At 49.9% G+C, this 16,833-nt stretch overlaps 1 protein-coding gene across 1 annotated transcript in view; it reads left to right on the top strand.

Moving 5' to 3' along the window:
* Positions 1-16,833, top strand: part of SLIT3 (slit guidance ligand 3) — a 594,031-nt gene that overhangs the window by 539,864 nt on the left and 37,334 nt on the right. The window contains exons 21-25 of the mRNA XM_026510940.4: positions 1,556-1,624; positions 3,220-3,291; positions 3,915-3,986; positions 12,542-12,613; positions 14,312-14,475. Of these exons, the coding sequence (XP_026366725.3) occupies positions 1,556-1,624; positions 3,220-3,291; positions 3,915-3,986; positions 12,542-12,613; positions 14,312-14,475 (449 nt within the window). The remainder of the gene's footprint in view (positions 1-1,555; positions 1,625-3,219; positions 3,292-3,914; positions 3,987-12,541; positions 12,614-14,311; positions 14,476-16,833) is intronic.

Below are 16,833 nucleotides of genomic sequence, written 5' to 3'. Positions count from 1 at the left end.
TCGTCCAACATGCCATGGCAACCTCAGACCCTATGGGGTCCTGCCCGGCGCTCTGAGCCATGAGGATTCCCAGGGGCTAGCCCTGGAGATAAAGTCACTTGGCCCTAATTTAAGGAAACACCCATTCCAACTTGTCCTTTAAAGCTAAGCCTGGTTTGGCCATTGACAAACTGACTCCTATCGTGTTTTAACCCATGTCATCCCATTCACCCATTTGGTGGCGGGTCTGCTGGATGCCAGGCGGCATGCCAGCACGTCATGACTCAAAATGCAGCCTGCAGACCCATACTTCGCACCCTCACCCGGGAGCCTGTTAGCAATGCAGGGTCTCCGACCCGACGCAGACCTACTAGATTAGAATCTGCCTTTTTGCAAGATCCTGGGTGATGTGCACCTGTGTTAAAGTTTGAGAAGCGCTGGGCTACCCATAAAGATGGAAGGTCTGCCCTCTCGGAGCTTAAGGCACACCCTGCACCAGTGGGCATCAGCACCGTTCCGAGAGGAAGCTCTGGAGCCTTATGTCAAGGGAGATTCGCCCAGGAGACCAGAACAGGCATCATAAGCCATCTTAAAGGTTTTGTCATTTTGTCCCAAGAGCAACAGGAAGCCCAGGGGGAAGGAGTTTACAGCAAGGATGGGAGTGAATGAATTGGCCCATGACACCCTAGAGGGTAGTCATAACTTTTGTAATTCGTGATCCAAACAAGACTTCCTTCTCTTGTCCTCAAGTGCACTCGAGTGTCCGAGGAGGTGGCCTCATGCTAGGTGAGCAGGTCAGTGCAGGACCCTGAAGTCCAGACAGGTCTAGGCTCAGCCTCTGCCTGTCCAGGAAGAGTCTCCGTCTGTCGGTTCGTCTCCAGTCTGAACCACTGTCCCCGCCCGCAGGCAGTCATCCTGCTGGGAACTAAAGCCCAGTCCTCCAAAACACGCCTTTTTCCCTCAGTTTCCCAGTGCACATCAGAGATACACAACCTCGAATTAAGGTTCTTAGCAGGAATCGTGGCTCGGCTCTCCCGTGCCCCCCAGTAGCTAAGTACAGGCCATAGGGAACTGTGGTAAGACTGTAGTCAGAGAGACCTGGGTTCGAATCCCAGCTCAGCCACTCACTCACTGTGTGACCTTGGGCAAGTGTTTCAACATCTCTGCAATTGTTTCCTCAACTGGGAATCGTTGCCATGTGAGAGTACTGCAAGGACTGGGCACAGAGTGAGTGCTTTATGTATTTAAGAAATGTGTATTAGACACCTACTGTGTGCCAGCTCTGTACACGCTCTTGGAGGGTACAACACTGGGCAGTTTTAGGCAATACCCCTGCCTCATGGAGAACAGCCGGCCAGTGGGGAAAGTGCCATTCGTTGAATAATGACATAAAGCAATATTAAGTGACAAATGTAGTATGTGCTTTGAGGTGGGGAGGGGGGGGTGGGAGAGAAAAGGAGATACGAGAGAGTACAACAGAGGCCCAACCTAGCCCAGAAGGTCAGAGGAGGGGTCTCTGAGAAATCACTCTGCACAGTGTCTCTCGAGCAGGCGTCACTCTGCACCTGTCTTTCAGGTACCTGGAAGGAAACCACTTAACAGCTGTGCCCAGGGAGCTGTCCGCCCTCCGACACCTGACGCTTATGTAAGGCGCCCGGCCTGGCGGGGGAGGGGGCATGTCGTGTTCTCCCCTGGGGAGCTCAGGAAGCCGATGTGGAGGCTATGGGAGGATGGTCTGCAGGCCTCACGGCATTCCTGCGCTTTCTCCAGCGGTGGAGCCGAGAGAGGCAGCTGGGAGGCATGAGCCAGTCTGACGTGCCAGGCCTTGCCCGCAGAAATAACCAGAGCCTGGCATCACTGACCATCCACGTCACCCTCCTCCTTGGCTTAGGGAGAGGTGGGGGAGCCTCTGACTTTCTGGGGCCCCAGTTAAATCCTGAGACTCCTCAGTCACCAGTTTCTTGCAAGCTGTTGGCTGCACTGAGCTTTGCCAGAAGCTTAAATGGGCATTTCTTCTTCCTCCTCTAGTTGTCTAGAAAATATTCCAAGTAGATGGTTCACACTGAGGTTCCTACAAGCAGTAGCTCCTACTGGCCCCGAGTCTGCCAAGATCCAGGGAAAACTCCCAAATGAGAAGCAGGGCCGTGGGACATGGAGGGGCCCAGGAAGCCAGTGGTCTGTGAGCTTTGTCCCTTGACAGCCTCACTGCCTTGCCAAGATGGGACCCATAAGAGTACACAATAATTCCTTGGGCAAGTGGTCACTGGAAGATCACCCTGGCTGCTCAGGGGGCAGGGAGCCAGTCCACAGGGGGAAAGGAAAGTTCTTTCAGATTGAATCACTGTTGCCCTTAGGAAAGTGGGGCTACTGAAGAAAGGTGGAAGAAAGCCACCTGCCACCTAATTTAGCATGGCTTCCTAAATATCCCCCAACCCAGCCTCCAGCGGAGATTTTCCCACCTCAGCCCTGTGGGCATTTGGGGCCAGGTCACTCTTGGTTATGGGGCTGGGGACACTGTGGGATGTTCAGCAGCACCTCGGGGCCTCTACCTGTGAGATGCCAGTAGCGTCCCTCCCCATGTAGTGACGACCACAATGTCTCCAGACATTGCCACATGTCACTGGGGAAGCAAACGTGCCCTGAGTGGAGAACCACTGCTCTAGAGCGACGGTTTTCAACCTCAGCTGATTAATTTGTTTAATACTGATGCTCCAAACCACCCTCAAGCAATTAAATCGGAATATCTGGTTTCTAAACCAGAATATCTGGACATGGGACCCGGGCCTCGGAGGGCATAGACACTCTCCAGGGGACTCTCGTGTGCAGCTACTCTTGAAAATCACTGCTTGGGCTAGTGGTCCCTGAAGAGAAGCTGGAGCTTGTAGTTGGCAGAGAACTACACCACCACCAACCTCACTCCCTCTAAGACAGACTCTGATAAGGTGGGACAGATGAATGCCGGAAGTGAAAGAGGAACAGTGAAAGGAAGGATTGACCTGGGCAAAATGGCGCTAGGATAAGGAGAGATCTCATGTGTTCTGTGTTGCCGGGAGGATGAAATGGAAGGATAGACTTGTAATTGAATGGTTGACTGGATGGATGGATGGATGGATGGATGGATGGATGGTTGGTTGGATGGACGGATGGACAGCGGCAGGCATGAATGTGTGAACGTTGGGAACGACGCCCCACAGGTGCAACTAACAGTGAAGTACGACCCTTCTATTTTTCTCTTCCTAGCGACCTGAGCAACAACAGCATTGGCGTGCTGACCAACTACACCTTCAGTAACATGTCCCACCTCTCCACCCTGTGAGTATAGTGGGGTGCTGTGTCTGACACGGGCCTGGCAGTAAGTGGCCTATGGCCATCCTCTCTCTGCCCCCTCAGGCCTGTGTTCTCTGCTCTCGTGATCCTCAGGGCTATGGCTGCCCCCACGTAGAGCAGACCTTAATCATCAGAAGGAAAAGAAAGTAGGTCAGAACTCTACTGTCCGAGCAGTTAGAGAGGAACTAACACCTAATTACTTCTGAAGAAGCCCCTTTTTGGAATACCTCCTGTGATTTGTGAATTTTCTTTCCCCGTGGAAGGTTTCCCTACACAATTATATTTTGCTCAGATCCATTTATTTCCCATTAGCTCGGCACCTTGCCAGCACTGACCATTTGACGATGGAGGGAGGTGACGGCAAAGCTGGTTGGGCGGCCAGCCTGCTGTGGAACACAAGAGGAAGCTGGGGAGACAAAGCCAGTGAACTTTCTGGAGTGGTGGAAGGTGTTTCTCTTCCCTTTATTATCGGGATGTTTTTGGTCAATATCTTAAAATTAAGAAGATGAAGAAGCCATTTGCTTTGCCTGGTCCGCAGAGTGGCCAGTGCAGCCGTAAGTAGCTGGGAATAGCAATGGCCAAGAGCGCGCATGCGTCCTCTTCCGCAGGATCCTGAGTTACAACCGGCTCCGGTGCATCCCCGTCCACGCCTTCGACGGCCTGCGGTCTCTCCGAGTGCTGTGAGTACCCCGGAGCCCCGACTGCCGCTCGTGCTCCATCGGGCACAGTGGGCAGTACCGAGCGCGCCCGCTCGCCCCACCGCCTCCCCGGCCAGCACTGCTCCAGGCCCAGTGGCGCGGGGGCGGGGTGGGGGCCGAGCCAGCCCGCTGGCCCTGGTGGACCTGGAGCAGATCCCGAAGCGCCCTGCGTTTCCGCTCTTTGTGCCCAGTGAGATCACTCGCGCCTCCCTGGTGAGGCTTAGCCCGTGCAGTTGTGTTCTGCACCCGAGGAGAGCCCCGTGCGCGGCTTGTGGCCGCTGTGTCGAGGGTACAGCGCTGTTGGTCCCTCTGGCTTTAGAGGGACAGTGTGAACACTGTGAACCTCTGCGAGGAAACCAAATGTGTGTATCAGAGGTCACAGGCTAGAAGCCCGGAGACCTGGTTCGGCTCACAGACAGCTATGCCTTAGCCATGGTAGAGTCAGCTCACAGAGTATCTTTTCAAAATAACAAAGTTTTAATAAGTTGCTAACAGTTCGACATCAGGAGCCTTCTCCTACAAATCCTAATTTCTAATCTCTCTTGGAAAATGGAGAGATGTGGCCATTCCAGGGCTCCCATCTACATTCTTACAAGGCTGAGCAGCCCTGCCCCTTTAGACAGGGTTCTGGCGTCTGCAGCCTCCACACCTGCCCGCACTCCCCCCAACGCTGCCCTTCTCACCATATGACACCCGCCTCGCCCTGCCCTACACAGGGTAGAGGGCAGCCCACTGAGGCAGCGAGCTCCCAGCAAAGACCAGATGGCCACGGAGCCTACCTGCTTTGCAAGCGTGGCTCTGCCCCTCCCTAGCTGTGTGTCTTCTGTGAAATCCAGGTGGTAATTACCTCACAGGGTTTTATGACGATTAATGCGATTCTGTATCTACAGCATTTAGCACAGCTCGGGCCCAGGGTAAACGCTTCATAAATGCTCACTTGTTACTACGGGTATCTGTTATTATCTTACAAAAGCAGGAATGGTACCTCACTGTACCACCCCCACCCCTGGGCCCTGTTGTCACCTGATCTTTGGGCCTTGTCATTGTACATATTTGTTGGCAAAGGAGAATCCTTTGAATAATAGTCCCATGAGGACAGAAATGCCACTTTCCATGGCCATTGCCTTATATAACCCTTTGCGATAGTGCTTTGAGATTGAGGGGATTATGCCCGTTTTAAAGATGGGAAAACTGAGGTCCAGGTTGTAACTGGCCCCAAAGCCAGCAGTCAGGAGGCTGCACCATCCAGCCTCCTGACTCAGAGCCCTGGGACCCTTCTCAGGACCCAGTAGCAATCAGCAAACAATGCCCAATGAGCCCATCCATTCCAGAGCCTCCAGGCTGATGTGATTTATTGAAGCCCACAAAACACTGGTGTCAGCGACAACTCCCGCCACATGTCATCTGCGCTGTTATTAAAAATCAATTCTCTCGGGGCAAAGAAGTGCCCGCGCTGACAGTGTGCAATCTGTTACTGTCACTTATTTATTATCCACCTTCTCTGGGGAGTTCGAGAATGGAAACATCAGCAGAACCATTTCCCTGTTTCCAGTTGAACACACCGGGAGATGCGCTCATGTCATTGGCCAGGGCCAGGGCTGGACCTGCTGCTCCCTCCCACTTCCCACCGTCCCCCCTCGATCCCAGCATATTGTCTCCCATCCTGGTCTTCCAGTTCTCCGCATGGGTTTGCTGCCAGGGGCTGGGGCCTGCCAATTCTCATGGGACCTGTGTGCCTACATTTATAATTCGAGTGGTTCTGGTGGGGCAACCCAGCACGGGAAAGGGAGGGAGATGAGAATGCTTGCCTGTCCATTTGTCTGGTCTCCCACAGTGGCAGTGGGAACATCACTGGGGTTTCCTGCTCCCTAAGCACCTCGTCTGTCCCACTCCAGACTGCTCTCATTCGTTCATTGGGCGCACATAGCAACATAGCACATGCTTCTGCTTGCTTCTTGAATTAAGGATTAGTAGGCTTATGGCATCATCATTTTAGAGTCATGGGATCTCATAGATAATAAGTGGTCTTAGAGGCCCTCGTTGCAACCGTCTACCTCAGTGGGGAGCAACCATTTTCTGCATAAAGGCCAATTCAGGAAAAATAAAAATGTTTATGGACGATGTTTCTTTTATGATATTTGTATCCTTTTCACCAGTAATTGCACAGCTAGGAATTTATGCTAAAGAATAATCCAATATGAGGGAAAGGTTCTCTGCATTAAGATCTTGGTTGCTCTGTTATTTTTAACCTACATTTTAAATAGTACCTACAAGCACCACGGTGGGGAAATGTTTAAGGAAAAGCATAATGCAGGCGGTCAATGAAGGGCAGTTATTAAAAGAGGTTAAGACGAAAACAAGGTAGCAGTGCAGGGAAGTGTTCACCACATAGCCTTGTGTGGAAAAGTAAACCTAATTGGCGTGTATGTTACAATTATAACCTGCATACATTTACAACTATGAAGAAGGGCTATAGGGGAACCTAAACAAATGAAAAAAATCATTGATCGCTAACTGCTGATGTGAAGTTGTTCCTGTAATGAAAGCAGGGTTAAAGATGAACTAATATAATAGCATATTCACACTTTAGAGGGTGAGGGGAAGAGGCAGGCGTTTGTGAAAGCAGCAGCTGTAATATCTACAACTGCATTCGAGCATTTGTGTCTTCTCATTTCTCAACGGTTTCATTACGTTGATGAAAATTTCAGAAATGACCAGAGATCCAGGGCTGCTGGCTGTTTGGGGTGGGGGAGAGAAGGAACAGCAGGTTTAGCCAAAGACAAAGGCCAAAAAGTATTCTAGAAAGACCTGGCAATTTAAGAGTAAGTGTGTGTGTGTGTGTGCGCGCGCGCACATGCGTGCACGCACACTGGTGGGTGGATATGAATACATTTCTGAGACAGGAGAGTTGAAAACGTGCTTTTCCTAGTTCGCTCCTAATCTAAAAATAGCTAGAAGAGAACACGCTCCTGGACGTTCTAGTTCTTCTTCAGGGATCTGTACGTTCCCTGATCTTTGCCCCACACTGAGCCACATGCCTTGTGTGCATGTGTGTGTGTGGTCCCAACTGTCACTCCCCAGCCGCAGGAGGGCCACCTGGAATCAGTTAGCTCTGGGATGGCTGTTTCGTGTGTGCTCATCAGGGAGGGAGTGGGATTATCATTCATCATCCTCAGTATTTTTAGCCCCTCGTCCCTGAAGGAAGGCGGTGCTTGCTATTTACGTACATGGGACTGTTCATCTCTGCTCTACCCATTGCATGGGTCCTCCCTACAGCGTCTCTGCAAAGGGCTCCATTGCCCTTTGCTTGATTACCTTTGTAGACCAGGAGCTTGCTCCCTTCTCAGATAGCCCCACTCCATTATATATATATATGTAATATTTATATAATATATAATAATTTATATAAAATAATATATTTACATAATATATGTAATATTTATATAATATTTATTTATAATAAATATTTGCTTATAATATTTATTATAAATATTTATTTTTTTATACTGGGGGTAGGGGCAGAGGGAGAGATAGAATCTTAAGCAGACTCCATACCCAGCACAGAGCCTGACACCGGGCTTGATCTTGAGACCCTGAGATCATGACCTGAGCCAAAATCAAGAGTCAGATGCTTAACCAATTGTACCACTCAGGCACCCCACCCCCACTTCTTTTTTTTTTTTTTTTAAGATTTTCTTTATTTATTTGAGAGAGAGAGTGAGAGAGCACGAGCCAGGAGAGAGGCAGAGGGAGAGGGAGAAGCACGCTCCCCAAAGAGCATGGAGCCCAACTCAGGGCTTGATCCCAGGACCCTGGGATCATGACCAGAGCCTAAGGCAGATGCTTAACTGACTGAGTCACCCAGGCGCCCCAGCCCCACTCCGTTTTTGACCGGCTGTTGAACATTAGACAATTCTGGTGAGTCAAAGGGTGATTTCTTATGACCTCCACACCCTGGTCCTGGTTTGGCCCTTTGGTGCTACCAAAAAATAAAATTAATTTTGAATTTTAGAAATGGGAATTGAGTCTCAGAAATTAGTCTAACCTGAGGCTCAGTGAGTTAAGTGTCCAACTTCAGCTCAGGTCATGATCTCAGCGTCCTAGGATCAAGCCTCACATCAGGCTCCCACTCAGCAGGGAGTGTAACAGGGAGTCTGCTAGTCCCTCTTGTCCCTCTGCCCCTCTTCCTGCTCATTCTCTCTCTCTCCCTCAAATAAATAAAATCTTTTTTAAAAAATAAATGATCCTACCCAAACCTCTCGTTTATAAGGAGACAAATTCAGTAAGGCTTAGTGACTTGCCCACATTCTCTTCTTCCTCTTTTCCTAAATGCCTACTATGAGTTGAATGCTCTGCTAAGCACCAGAGAGGAGAATAATGAAACACAGTTCCTGTCCTCAGCTGAGGGTCTAGAAGGGAAACAGACAAGTAGACAAGCTTCTGCTCCACACAGTGGCACCTGGGAGAGAGCCACAGGAATACACGGCACCCAGTTTTGGCAATACATTGAAAAGGCTTTCTGGGAGGAAAATAATCACTGCTGACAGTTATCAAACCTTGTCTGGGTACTACACACTGGGCTACAGGCTTTAGTTAATTATCACCTCCACTTTTCATATCAACCCTCTGTAGAATGTACCACTACTATCCCCATCCCCCAGACCAGGGAACAGAGGCTCAGCCACGTTGAGTCACTTTGCCAAAGTGACAAAACCAGTAGAGAATACAGTTGGGATTTGAACCCAAGACCATTTGCTCTCCGAATCACTACTCCCAAGGCTGAGTCTGAGAAGCCAGTGGGAGTTACCTATGTGTGAGGAGAGTAGAGAATATTCTAGGCAGGGAGAATATAAATTCCCTAGACAGAGCCCCTGAAGGAAGGGCATGTGCATGGGGACCCCCAAGGAGCGACAGGAGCAGTGCTGTAGACTAATCAGAGAGCAGCAGCAGAAGTGGAGTGGGAAGCTGGCTCCTGGCTCCCAGCGCAGTGCTCTTTCCACCACATTCTATCCTTTCCAGCCAGAAGTTCTCTCTTTTCCTTGCCGCCCATTTCAGACTTTCCTTGAGAACTGGAGGGACATGGCCCAGAGAGTCCTCTAATGAGAACTAAAGAGTGTGGTGGGAAGACACACGGGCCGGAAGGTGACGGGCCCAGGGTCACTCTGCTGAGACCCAGTGTGTCTCTTCTCCCGTCTGGGAATCTGTCAGAGGACTCACTACTGTCTTTGCAATGTAAGGCTGCAGAGCTTCAGGCTTCCACTGTGTGGGGGAACGTAGGACTGGCCCCCAAACACATGCTGGAGCCTGGAGGGGCAAGGAGTCATGACGATGCTGGCCGTAATCGCAGCTCACATGAGCAAGTCCGCACCCCGGGCAGGCCCTGCACTCAGTCCTGCGCCGTCTGAACCACTTGCATTGTATCTTTTAATCTTTGCAACTAGCTTAGGAAACAGTGTGTTAGATCCCTTCCTGACTAAAGGAGGAGAAAATCCGTTCAAACCACCCTAAGCAGGAAGAGAATTTATCAATGCAGGTAACTGAGAGAGTCCGAAGTAGATGCTACGTTTAGGGCCGATGCAGGTGCTCCGAGGGCACTATCAGAAATGTGCTGCTTTCTGCTCCTCAGCCTGAAACTGTTTCTGTCCTAATAGCTCCAGAGAAAGCCCCAGAAGCATCTGGCATTGGTCCACTTAGGTCACATACTCAGCCTCAAACCACTCTCAGTGACTCTGGGCTGACGCTGACCTGGGCCATAGTTCTGCCCTTGAGGCCAAGCCAGTTGGACTGAGAGGTGGGGAAGTGTGACTCCCCCATGGAAAATGGAGGAACTGTTTCTGAAAAGAGTTGATGCCAATCACCCCCCACCCCTAAAAAGATAGCTACTGCAAGTGGAGAACGCCTCCATTTTAGAGATAAGAAAACTAAAGCACAGAAAGACTAAGTCTGTTGAATCAGATAATCACACAGCCAGCGACGATCAGAACAGAGACTCACACCCAGGCAGCCTGATCCAGACCTGAACCCCCAGGTCACCTGCGAGTGACCTAGCCTGCTCAGAAGAGAATCCGCGCACCCACCGCAATCCACATCGGGGATGACGGTCGTGCCTGCCATCTGTCGCACAAACCGTGAGCACCTGTACCGTGTGCACACACCGTGGAGCACCTGGGGGTCCGGAGCCCCGAGGCTCAGGCAACCCAGAGCTGACGTGAGGTTGTTCTGCTTTCGTGTTACTCCTAGTGGTGCCCTCATCCACGCCCCAAAATGCCCAAGTTTACTTTAACACCTAGGAGTCAGCAGGGGAAAAGGAGTCCCGGGCACTTGAAGATGAGTCATTCCAAGTTCAGAGTTGCAGCCCCCAGGAGGTGTCAGGGAAAGGGGAGGAAAGCAGGGGTTGGAGGGGGGCGGGCAGGTGGATCGTGCTTCCTGGAAGGGAAATTTGTCCCACTTCCCTGGCAACCCTGAGGATGGTGGCTGGACAGGCAAGAGTCTGTCTTCGGGGGCCAAACCGGGAGCGAGAACCTGCAGTGTAGGCAGATTTCTTCAGCGCTCTCCCAGTAAATTACAGCCCCGTTACTCTGCAGTTTATGGAGATCGCAGCGGCTCAGCTCATAATAAATGGGAGCGTGACTTGCAGGAGTCACAGCGCCAAAGCTGCCTTTGGGTCATTTGGTGTTTTTAAATTAGGGCTTCGTGCCTCTCCAGGGGCTCAGGCCTCATTCGGAAATGATTAACAACGGGGCTGGGTGCATTTGCCAAACAGCAAGCAGCCATGAAGTCATCCAGACTAATAGCAGGCAGGAGCCGGTGTGATTCAGAAATAACCACATGCATTCGAGACTAAATGATACTGATAAATGTTAGGAAGTGCTTCTAGTCCCTTCTTATCCGGGGAGGTGAGAAGCTACCGCCAACCCTCTTTGGAGGACTGGTTCCCTTCTTCCTGCTATCCTGGGGAGAAGGAAGGGGAAGGAGCTCGAGCTGATGAGGGTAACAATCTAGGGCAGCTAAATGTGGTTCGGGGGACCGAAAGCATGAGCATCGCCTGGGAGCTGGTTAGAAATGCAGCCTCTCGGCCCCCCCAATCCCCTGCCCAAGACCCACAGAATCGGAGCCTGAGAATGGCTCTCAGAAATCTGCCGGTGCGTTACCTCCAGCACTCAGTCTGTTGGAGAGCCTCTGCTCTGCATTAAATGTAATTAGCTCCTGTCTGTATTTCAGCTCAAAACTCAGGCAGGCTAACACCAGCTAAAAGGAAAACAAAAGGGCAGATTCATTAGTTATTATCCTGTTTACACTTCCCAGTCAACTCTCCTCGCCCCTTGGTTTTACTAGGGCTCCTTCACAGCCCAGGGGACGGTGTGCAGTAGTCACAAGAGGAGCCTGTGAGTGTCTGTGAATTTCACCCACCGTGCCTTTCACCGGCCAGTCCCAAACTGAGTCATTGGTGTGGGGACTTTTTGTATGCGATTGATGATTAGTCCTTCAAAGGAGGGTATAATCCATGAATTGTGAGATTACTAGTGTTGTTACTGGAGCACTGGAGCAATGTTCATTTGGTTTTTCTCGTGGACCTATTCTGCAGGCATTTATTAAAAGTGCGGTGTATGCCAGCACTCGGCAAGTGAGACTAGCTCCCAGCTCCTGTAGCACAGGGTGCAGAGAGGTATGATTAATACCAAGCAGGTCGCCTGGCCCATTGGACATGCTGTCAGAAAATGCCCTTGGAGGCACACAGGCACCAGATACATATACGTCAGGGCTGACACCAAACCCTTCCCCATGCATGAGTGTCCGGCTCCACGGAATCTCTCCAGGACCTGAGCACCCCCCTCCCTCTATCACCTGAGCTGGGATTCATAACATTTCTCAATCTCCCCAAAATCTGTCTAGGTGACTATGAAGAGAACTAATTTATTGATCTGTACCAGCCATTCTTCAAGACCCTTTTACAAATATGAATCATGTTTGGTCATTTAGCACATAGAAAATGCTAGACTTTATATGCATTAATACACCCACAACCACCTTCTGTGACAAATCTGTTTACTTTCATTCCCGTTTTCCAATAGGAAACGGAGGCACAGAGAGGTAAATAACTTTGGCCAGAGTCACACAGCTGGCAAGTGGCAGAGTCAGGATTTGAAGGCAAGCAGTCTGGCTCTAAAACTCAGTCTTGGCCACAGTTCTTCACAGTATGTCTCCAGTGCCTCCTTAGGTAGACATCTCTCTCCCCATGTTTCAGGTGCAAAAACCGAGGCTCAGAAGAGTAAAGTTAACGTACCCAGTGCTCCACAGCTAAAAGCGACTGGTTTCTCATTCCATCCTGGGCCTGTCAGATTCAAACCTCCATCCTCTTCTTTCCCAAACACTCTACCCCCAACGTCCACACTGCAGAGCTGGGCATGGAAACAGGCACACACCTGCCGCAGAGGGGGAGGCACCTCCCCCTGAGCACAACCGAGGGGCGTCGGGGCCAGCGTCGGAGCTCAGAACCGTAACGGGGGCTTAACGTCTGACCTGTGCTTCCGCTTCAGAACCCTCCACGGCAACGATGTTTCCAGCGTTCCCGAAGGCTCCTTCAGTGACCTGACGTCTCTTTCCCATCTGTAAGTAGCCACACTTCTCCTTGGTGTGGATCCAGTCCAGGCGGAGCACCACGATCGTACCAGGGAGCACGCCGTCCCTGTTCCCATTCCAGTACATGTTCTTTCTGTACGCACAGAGCATGTCCTAGGAAAACGTACCCACACGACGCACCTCGTGTGTCCTCAGAGGCGTCATCAGTCATGTAAACAATGTAAATGTTTAATAAGAACTAACATAAAACTCTTACTGTGTGATAAGCACTTTCGATGAATTACCTCATTTACTTCTTACAGCAATAAAGCATTTTTTTCCCCTTATTATACACAGTGAAGCTTAAATTGAGAAGAACTAAAGACGTTGTCCAAGGGCTGCACAGCGAGTAAGCAGCAGAGCCCTGGTTCAAATCCAGGTTCACCTGGACTCGCACTTACTTGCTACCACTCCGCGTGAGGTGCTCCCTCCCCATTTTACGCAGGGGAGACCGAGGTCTGTACATATGAGCTGTTACATACCTCCACCAGTGCCCATTGTTGAGTCTGTATACCAACTCTGCATATTTAATTATTTTCATATCGCATGTGTATGCTGCGATACTGATACATTATGTATGCACCTTATAAAACAGTCAAGAAATAAAAATGCTAAAGGATATGATTTCTTAAATAAGCAACAGTTCTTATACTTCTGTGTGGACAGCCCAGTGCAGAAGTCTGCACCTAGCCCATGCCGTCGCCCGCTCCTGTGCATTTTTAAGCTGACTGGTGTAGTCATCTTCTACCCCCTTAGGTCCTGTGGTTGGTCTAAGAATGAGACGGACATAAGACAGAGCAACAGCAGAAAAGCATACAAATGTATTTGGTATTTTTATGTGTACATGGGAGTCTTCAAATGGAAAATGAAGACCCAAAGAAGCCATCGGGCCCAAAAGCTTACCTACGTTTGTTTTTATACAAAGAATGATAAATTGTGGGGATGGGACAAGACAAAGGGCCTTGGGCTGGGGCAGTCCGTTGTGGGGAGTGGCTAGGAAATACGTGGAGGGACTGTTGGAAGATCAGGGTTATTTGAGCAGGTTTGTTTGTACGGGTCCATCTTGGCATTGACTCCCAGTCTCTAGTGATAAGAATATTCTCTTTTTGGTGCAGAGATGGCATCTTTCTCAAGGGAAACTTTATGACTTGCTTTGAGGTAGAAAGAGGGAGCTCAGAGAGCCCCTCCTGCATCTGCCATTTCTCAAGTACCTTTAGCTCAAAATCGTCAATATGCCAAAGCAGCATATCGAGGGGCGGCACGTTCTGAGTCCTTTCCGTGGTCTGAAGCTTCTCCCTAGGTTGCTGTGTATCAGAACCTTCTCTGCAGAGCACATCCTTCAGTGGACCCTCCAGTAGGGCAAGGGTCCTTCAGTGGACCCTCCAATGGCAAAGTTTCAGAAGCATCCTGGAAGGGCTAGGATTGGGGTTGAGTTGAGAGGATTGAATCTTAGCATGGTAGCTGAGAGCAAAACCTCAGAGGTAGGAGGGCCTCAGGCGGGGTGGAAACATCTGGAGGGATTGGAAGTGCTATCTGGAGTCACTGACCTTGCCCCAGTGAAAACTGCTTCTCCACTGGTCCTCATGTCAGACCCCCCTAATCTAGCCAGCGTCTGAAGATTCTGTCTTTCCATGGAGCCTATGGGCCAAGCTGAGCAGCGGGCCCTGACTTCCTACTCTGCCCCCTAGGGCGCTGGGGACCAATCCGCTCCACTGTGACTGCGGTCTGCGCTGGCTGTCAGAGTGGGTGAAGGCGGGGTACAAGGAGCCTGGCATCGCCCGTTGCAGTAGTCCCGAGTCCATGGCCGACAGACTCCTGCTCACCACCCCCACCCACCGATTCCAGTGCAAAGGTACCTGCCGACTGTCCCCTGCCCCTCCAGGGGTCTGCTCTCTGTCTCCAGCGGCCCGTCAGAGCTGGGCATCTCAACAGAGTGACTTCTGCAGCCATGGCGCCGTCTCTTCCATGGGCCACACAGAGAGACTCAGATGCTTTGTCATCGCTCCTCCCAGTCCCTCTGCTCGTTCTCTACGTGTTCCTCCCCGACTTCTTTCTCTACGTAGTTTTGCATAGAGAAAAATCTTTAGCCTGCGTTTCTTTACCCAACATTCTTAAGGCATAAGCATCTTCCCACTTTTACTACAGCAAGCTTTTGGTACATGAGATTTTAATCGACTCCATCATTATGATAACAAACTGCTACCGAGTTCTTATGTGCTGGGCATGATGTTAAGCACTTTTTTGTGTGTTATTTCATTTAATTCTCACTTTCCAAGTATTAATTTATTTAATTCCCCTACACTCTCTGTAGACTTAAGTATTGCCCTTATTTTTAAAAATGAGAAAGCTGAGGTTTACCAAGATTAAGTGACTTCTCAAGACTTCTCTTAGGAGGCTTCCAGGTCTTAATATTCTGCCATAACTTCTTTAACCAGTTCCTGGTTCTGAACTGTTAGTATTTACTGGGTGTTTCCAATTGTTTTCTTACCACTGGTGCATATAGGTCTTTCTCTATTTGAAATTATATCCTTAGGGGCGCCTGGGTGGCTCAGTGGGTTCAGGCACCTGGGCTCGGCTCAGGGTTGTGAGATCGAGCCCCGAAATGGGGCTCCGCACTCAGCACAGAGTCTGATTGGGATTCTTTCTCTCTCCCTTTGCCCCTCCCCCCACTCGCTCGCTCTCTCCAGTTCTCTCTCTCTTCCCCCCTCCCTCTAAAAACATAAATAAATAAAATTATATCCTTAGAGAAGATTCAGAGAACAGAAACTACGGAGCCAAAGTATATGATCATCTTTGAGGTCTTCACACATCTTGCCAACTGGTTTCTAAAAAGGGTTATAAGCCATTTTAGGCCCCAGATAGCATCACTTGAGTGCATTTTTCACCAGACTCTTGCATTATTTTATCTCATTTCATCTCATTGCTAATTAGAGAGGTTTGAAAAAATTTTATCTCCTATTTTGTCTTTCTTTGATTATTGGGAAAACTAAATTTTTTTTCAAAAATTTACTTTCCATTTGTATTATATAGTTGTCTGTTGATGTCCTTTGCTCATGTCTTAGAGCCTTGAATTTGATTTACATATATTTTGATTACCCTATAAACTGCATGTGTCTCACAGTTTTGCTCAAAGCAGGAAAACATTCCCTTGGTTTTAAGCTAATTTTTCATTTTCCTCCTCCTGCTTCCAAAACATCTGACTTGATTGATGCTAAAGAGGCCCAGCTCGCTCTAAACCAGCGGTTCTCAATCTTAGCCGCACATTCTGGAATCACTTGAGCAGCTTTCTACTGGTGCCTGGGCCCCACACTCCAGGTTTTAAATTAAATCGGTGTGGGGTCCAGCCTGGGAGTGCTGGGGATATTTAAAAGCATCTTGGCTGGTTCTCCTGTAAGGTGACCAGTTCGTCCCAGTTTGGCTGGGACTGTCCTGGTTTTTGCACTGCAAGTTCTGCATCCTGGGAATCCCCGCAGTCTGTAGCAAACCAGGACAGATAGTGTCCCTTGTCCAATGTGAAGCTGGGGGTTGACCCAGCTAGCCAAGACTCTCCATGGGGCCATTCTTTCTGTTTCCCCTAACGTCAAATGGTCAGACTCTCCCTGGGGTCAATCTTAACCCAATCTCCAAAGCTCGGTGCAGGGACCATGACGGCCACCCCTCCAGCCCTTACAGCTGAAGAGAACAGGACACAGAACTGTCATAGAGGCAGCGTGTGCCCGAGCACAGTTTGCCATCCATCATTGACCTCGTTGCTGTGTGTTTTGGCATCACTTCTTCCTTCCTCTTGCCAATTCAAGGGTTCCACAAGGAGGACTTCCTTTGGCCCAGGCACCATGCCCTCCTTCGCCTAGCATGAACTATTCCATGGGGAGGAGTGTTTGGGGGCAGAGGAATGGGAGGTCCAAATGGAGCCTGGGCCCAGAGCTCCCAGAACATAAAAAGATACACAAGGGGTTTCTAATTATGGTACATTGTTTGTAGATTAGCTCCAAAATCGGATCAGGCTAATTATAGTAATTGATTTGACTGCAGAAGTGCTTCTGAATGATGTCCCACTGTGATTTTTTCCTCACTGGACAACGGCTGCATTAATGGGTCTCTAGCTAGACTGGATGGTACTGGCTGGGGAGGGCCAATTGCCCTCTGTGTGTAGAGATGGGGAGGAGCTGGCAGCTGGCTGAGGATAGGGCCAGAGAGGAGGGGACGGGAG

The sequence above is a fragment of the Ursus arctos genome, unplaced genomic scaffold, assembly GCF_023065955.2.
Source record: "Ursus arctos isolate Adak ecotype North America unplaced genomic scaffold, UrsArc2.0 scaffold_15, whole genome shotgun sequence".
NCBI classification, from domain to species: Eukaryota; Metazoa; Chordata; class Mammalia; order Carnivora; family Ursidae; genus Ursus; species Ursus arctos.
This window is presented reverse-complemented; position numbering and strand designations above follow the sequence as displayed.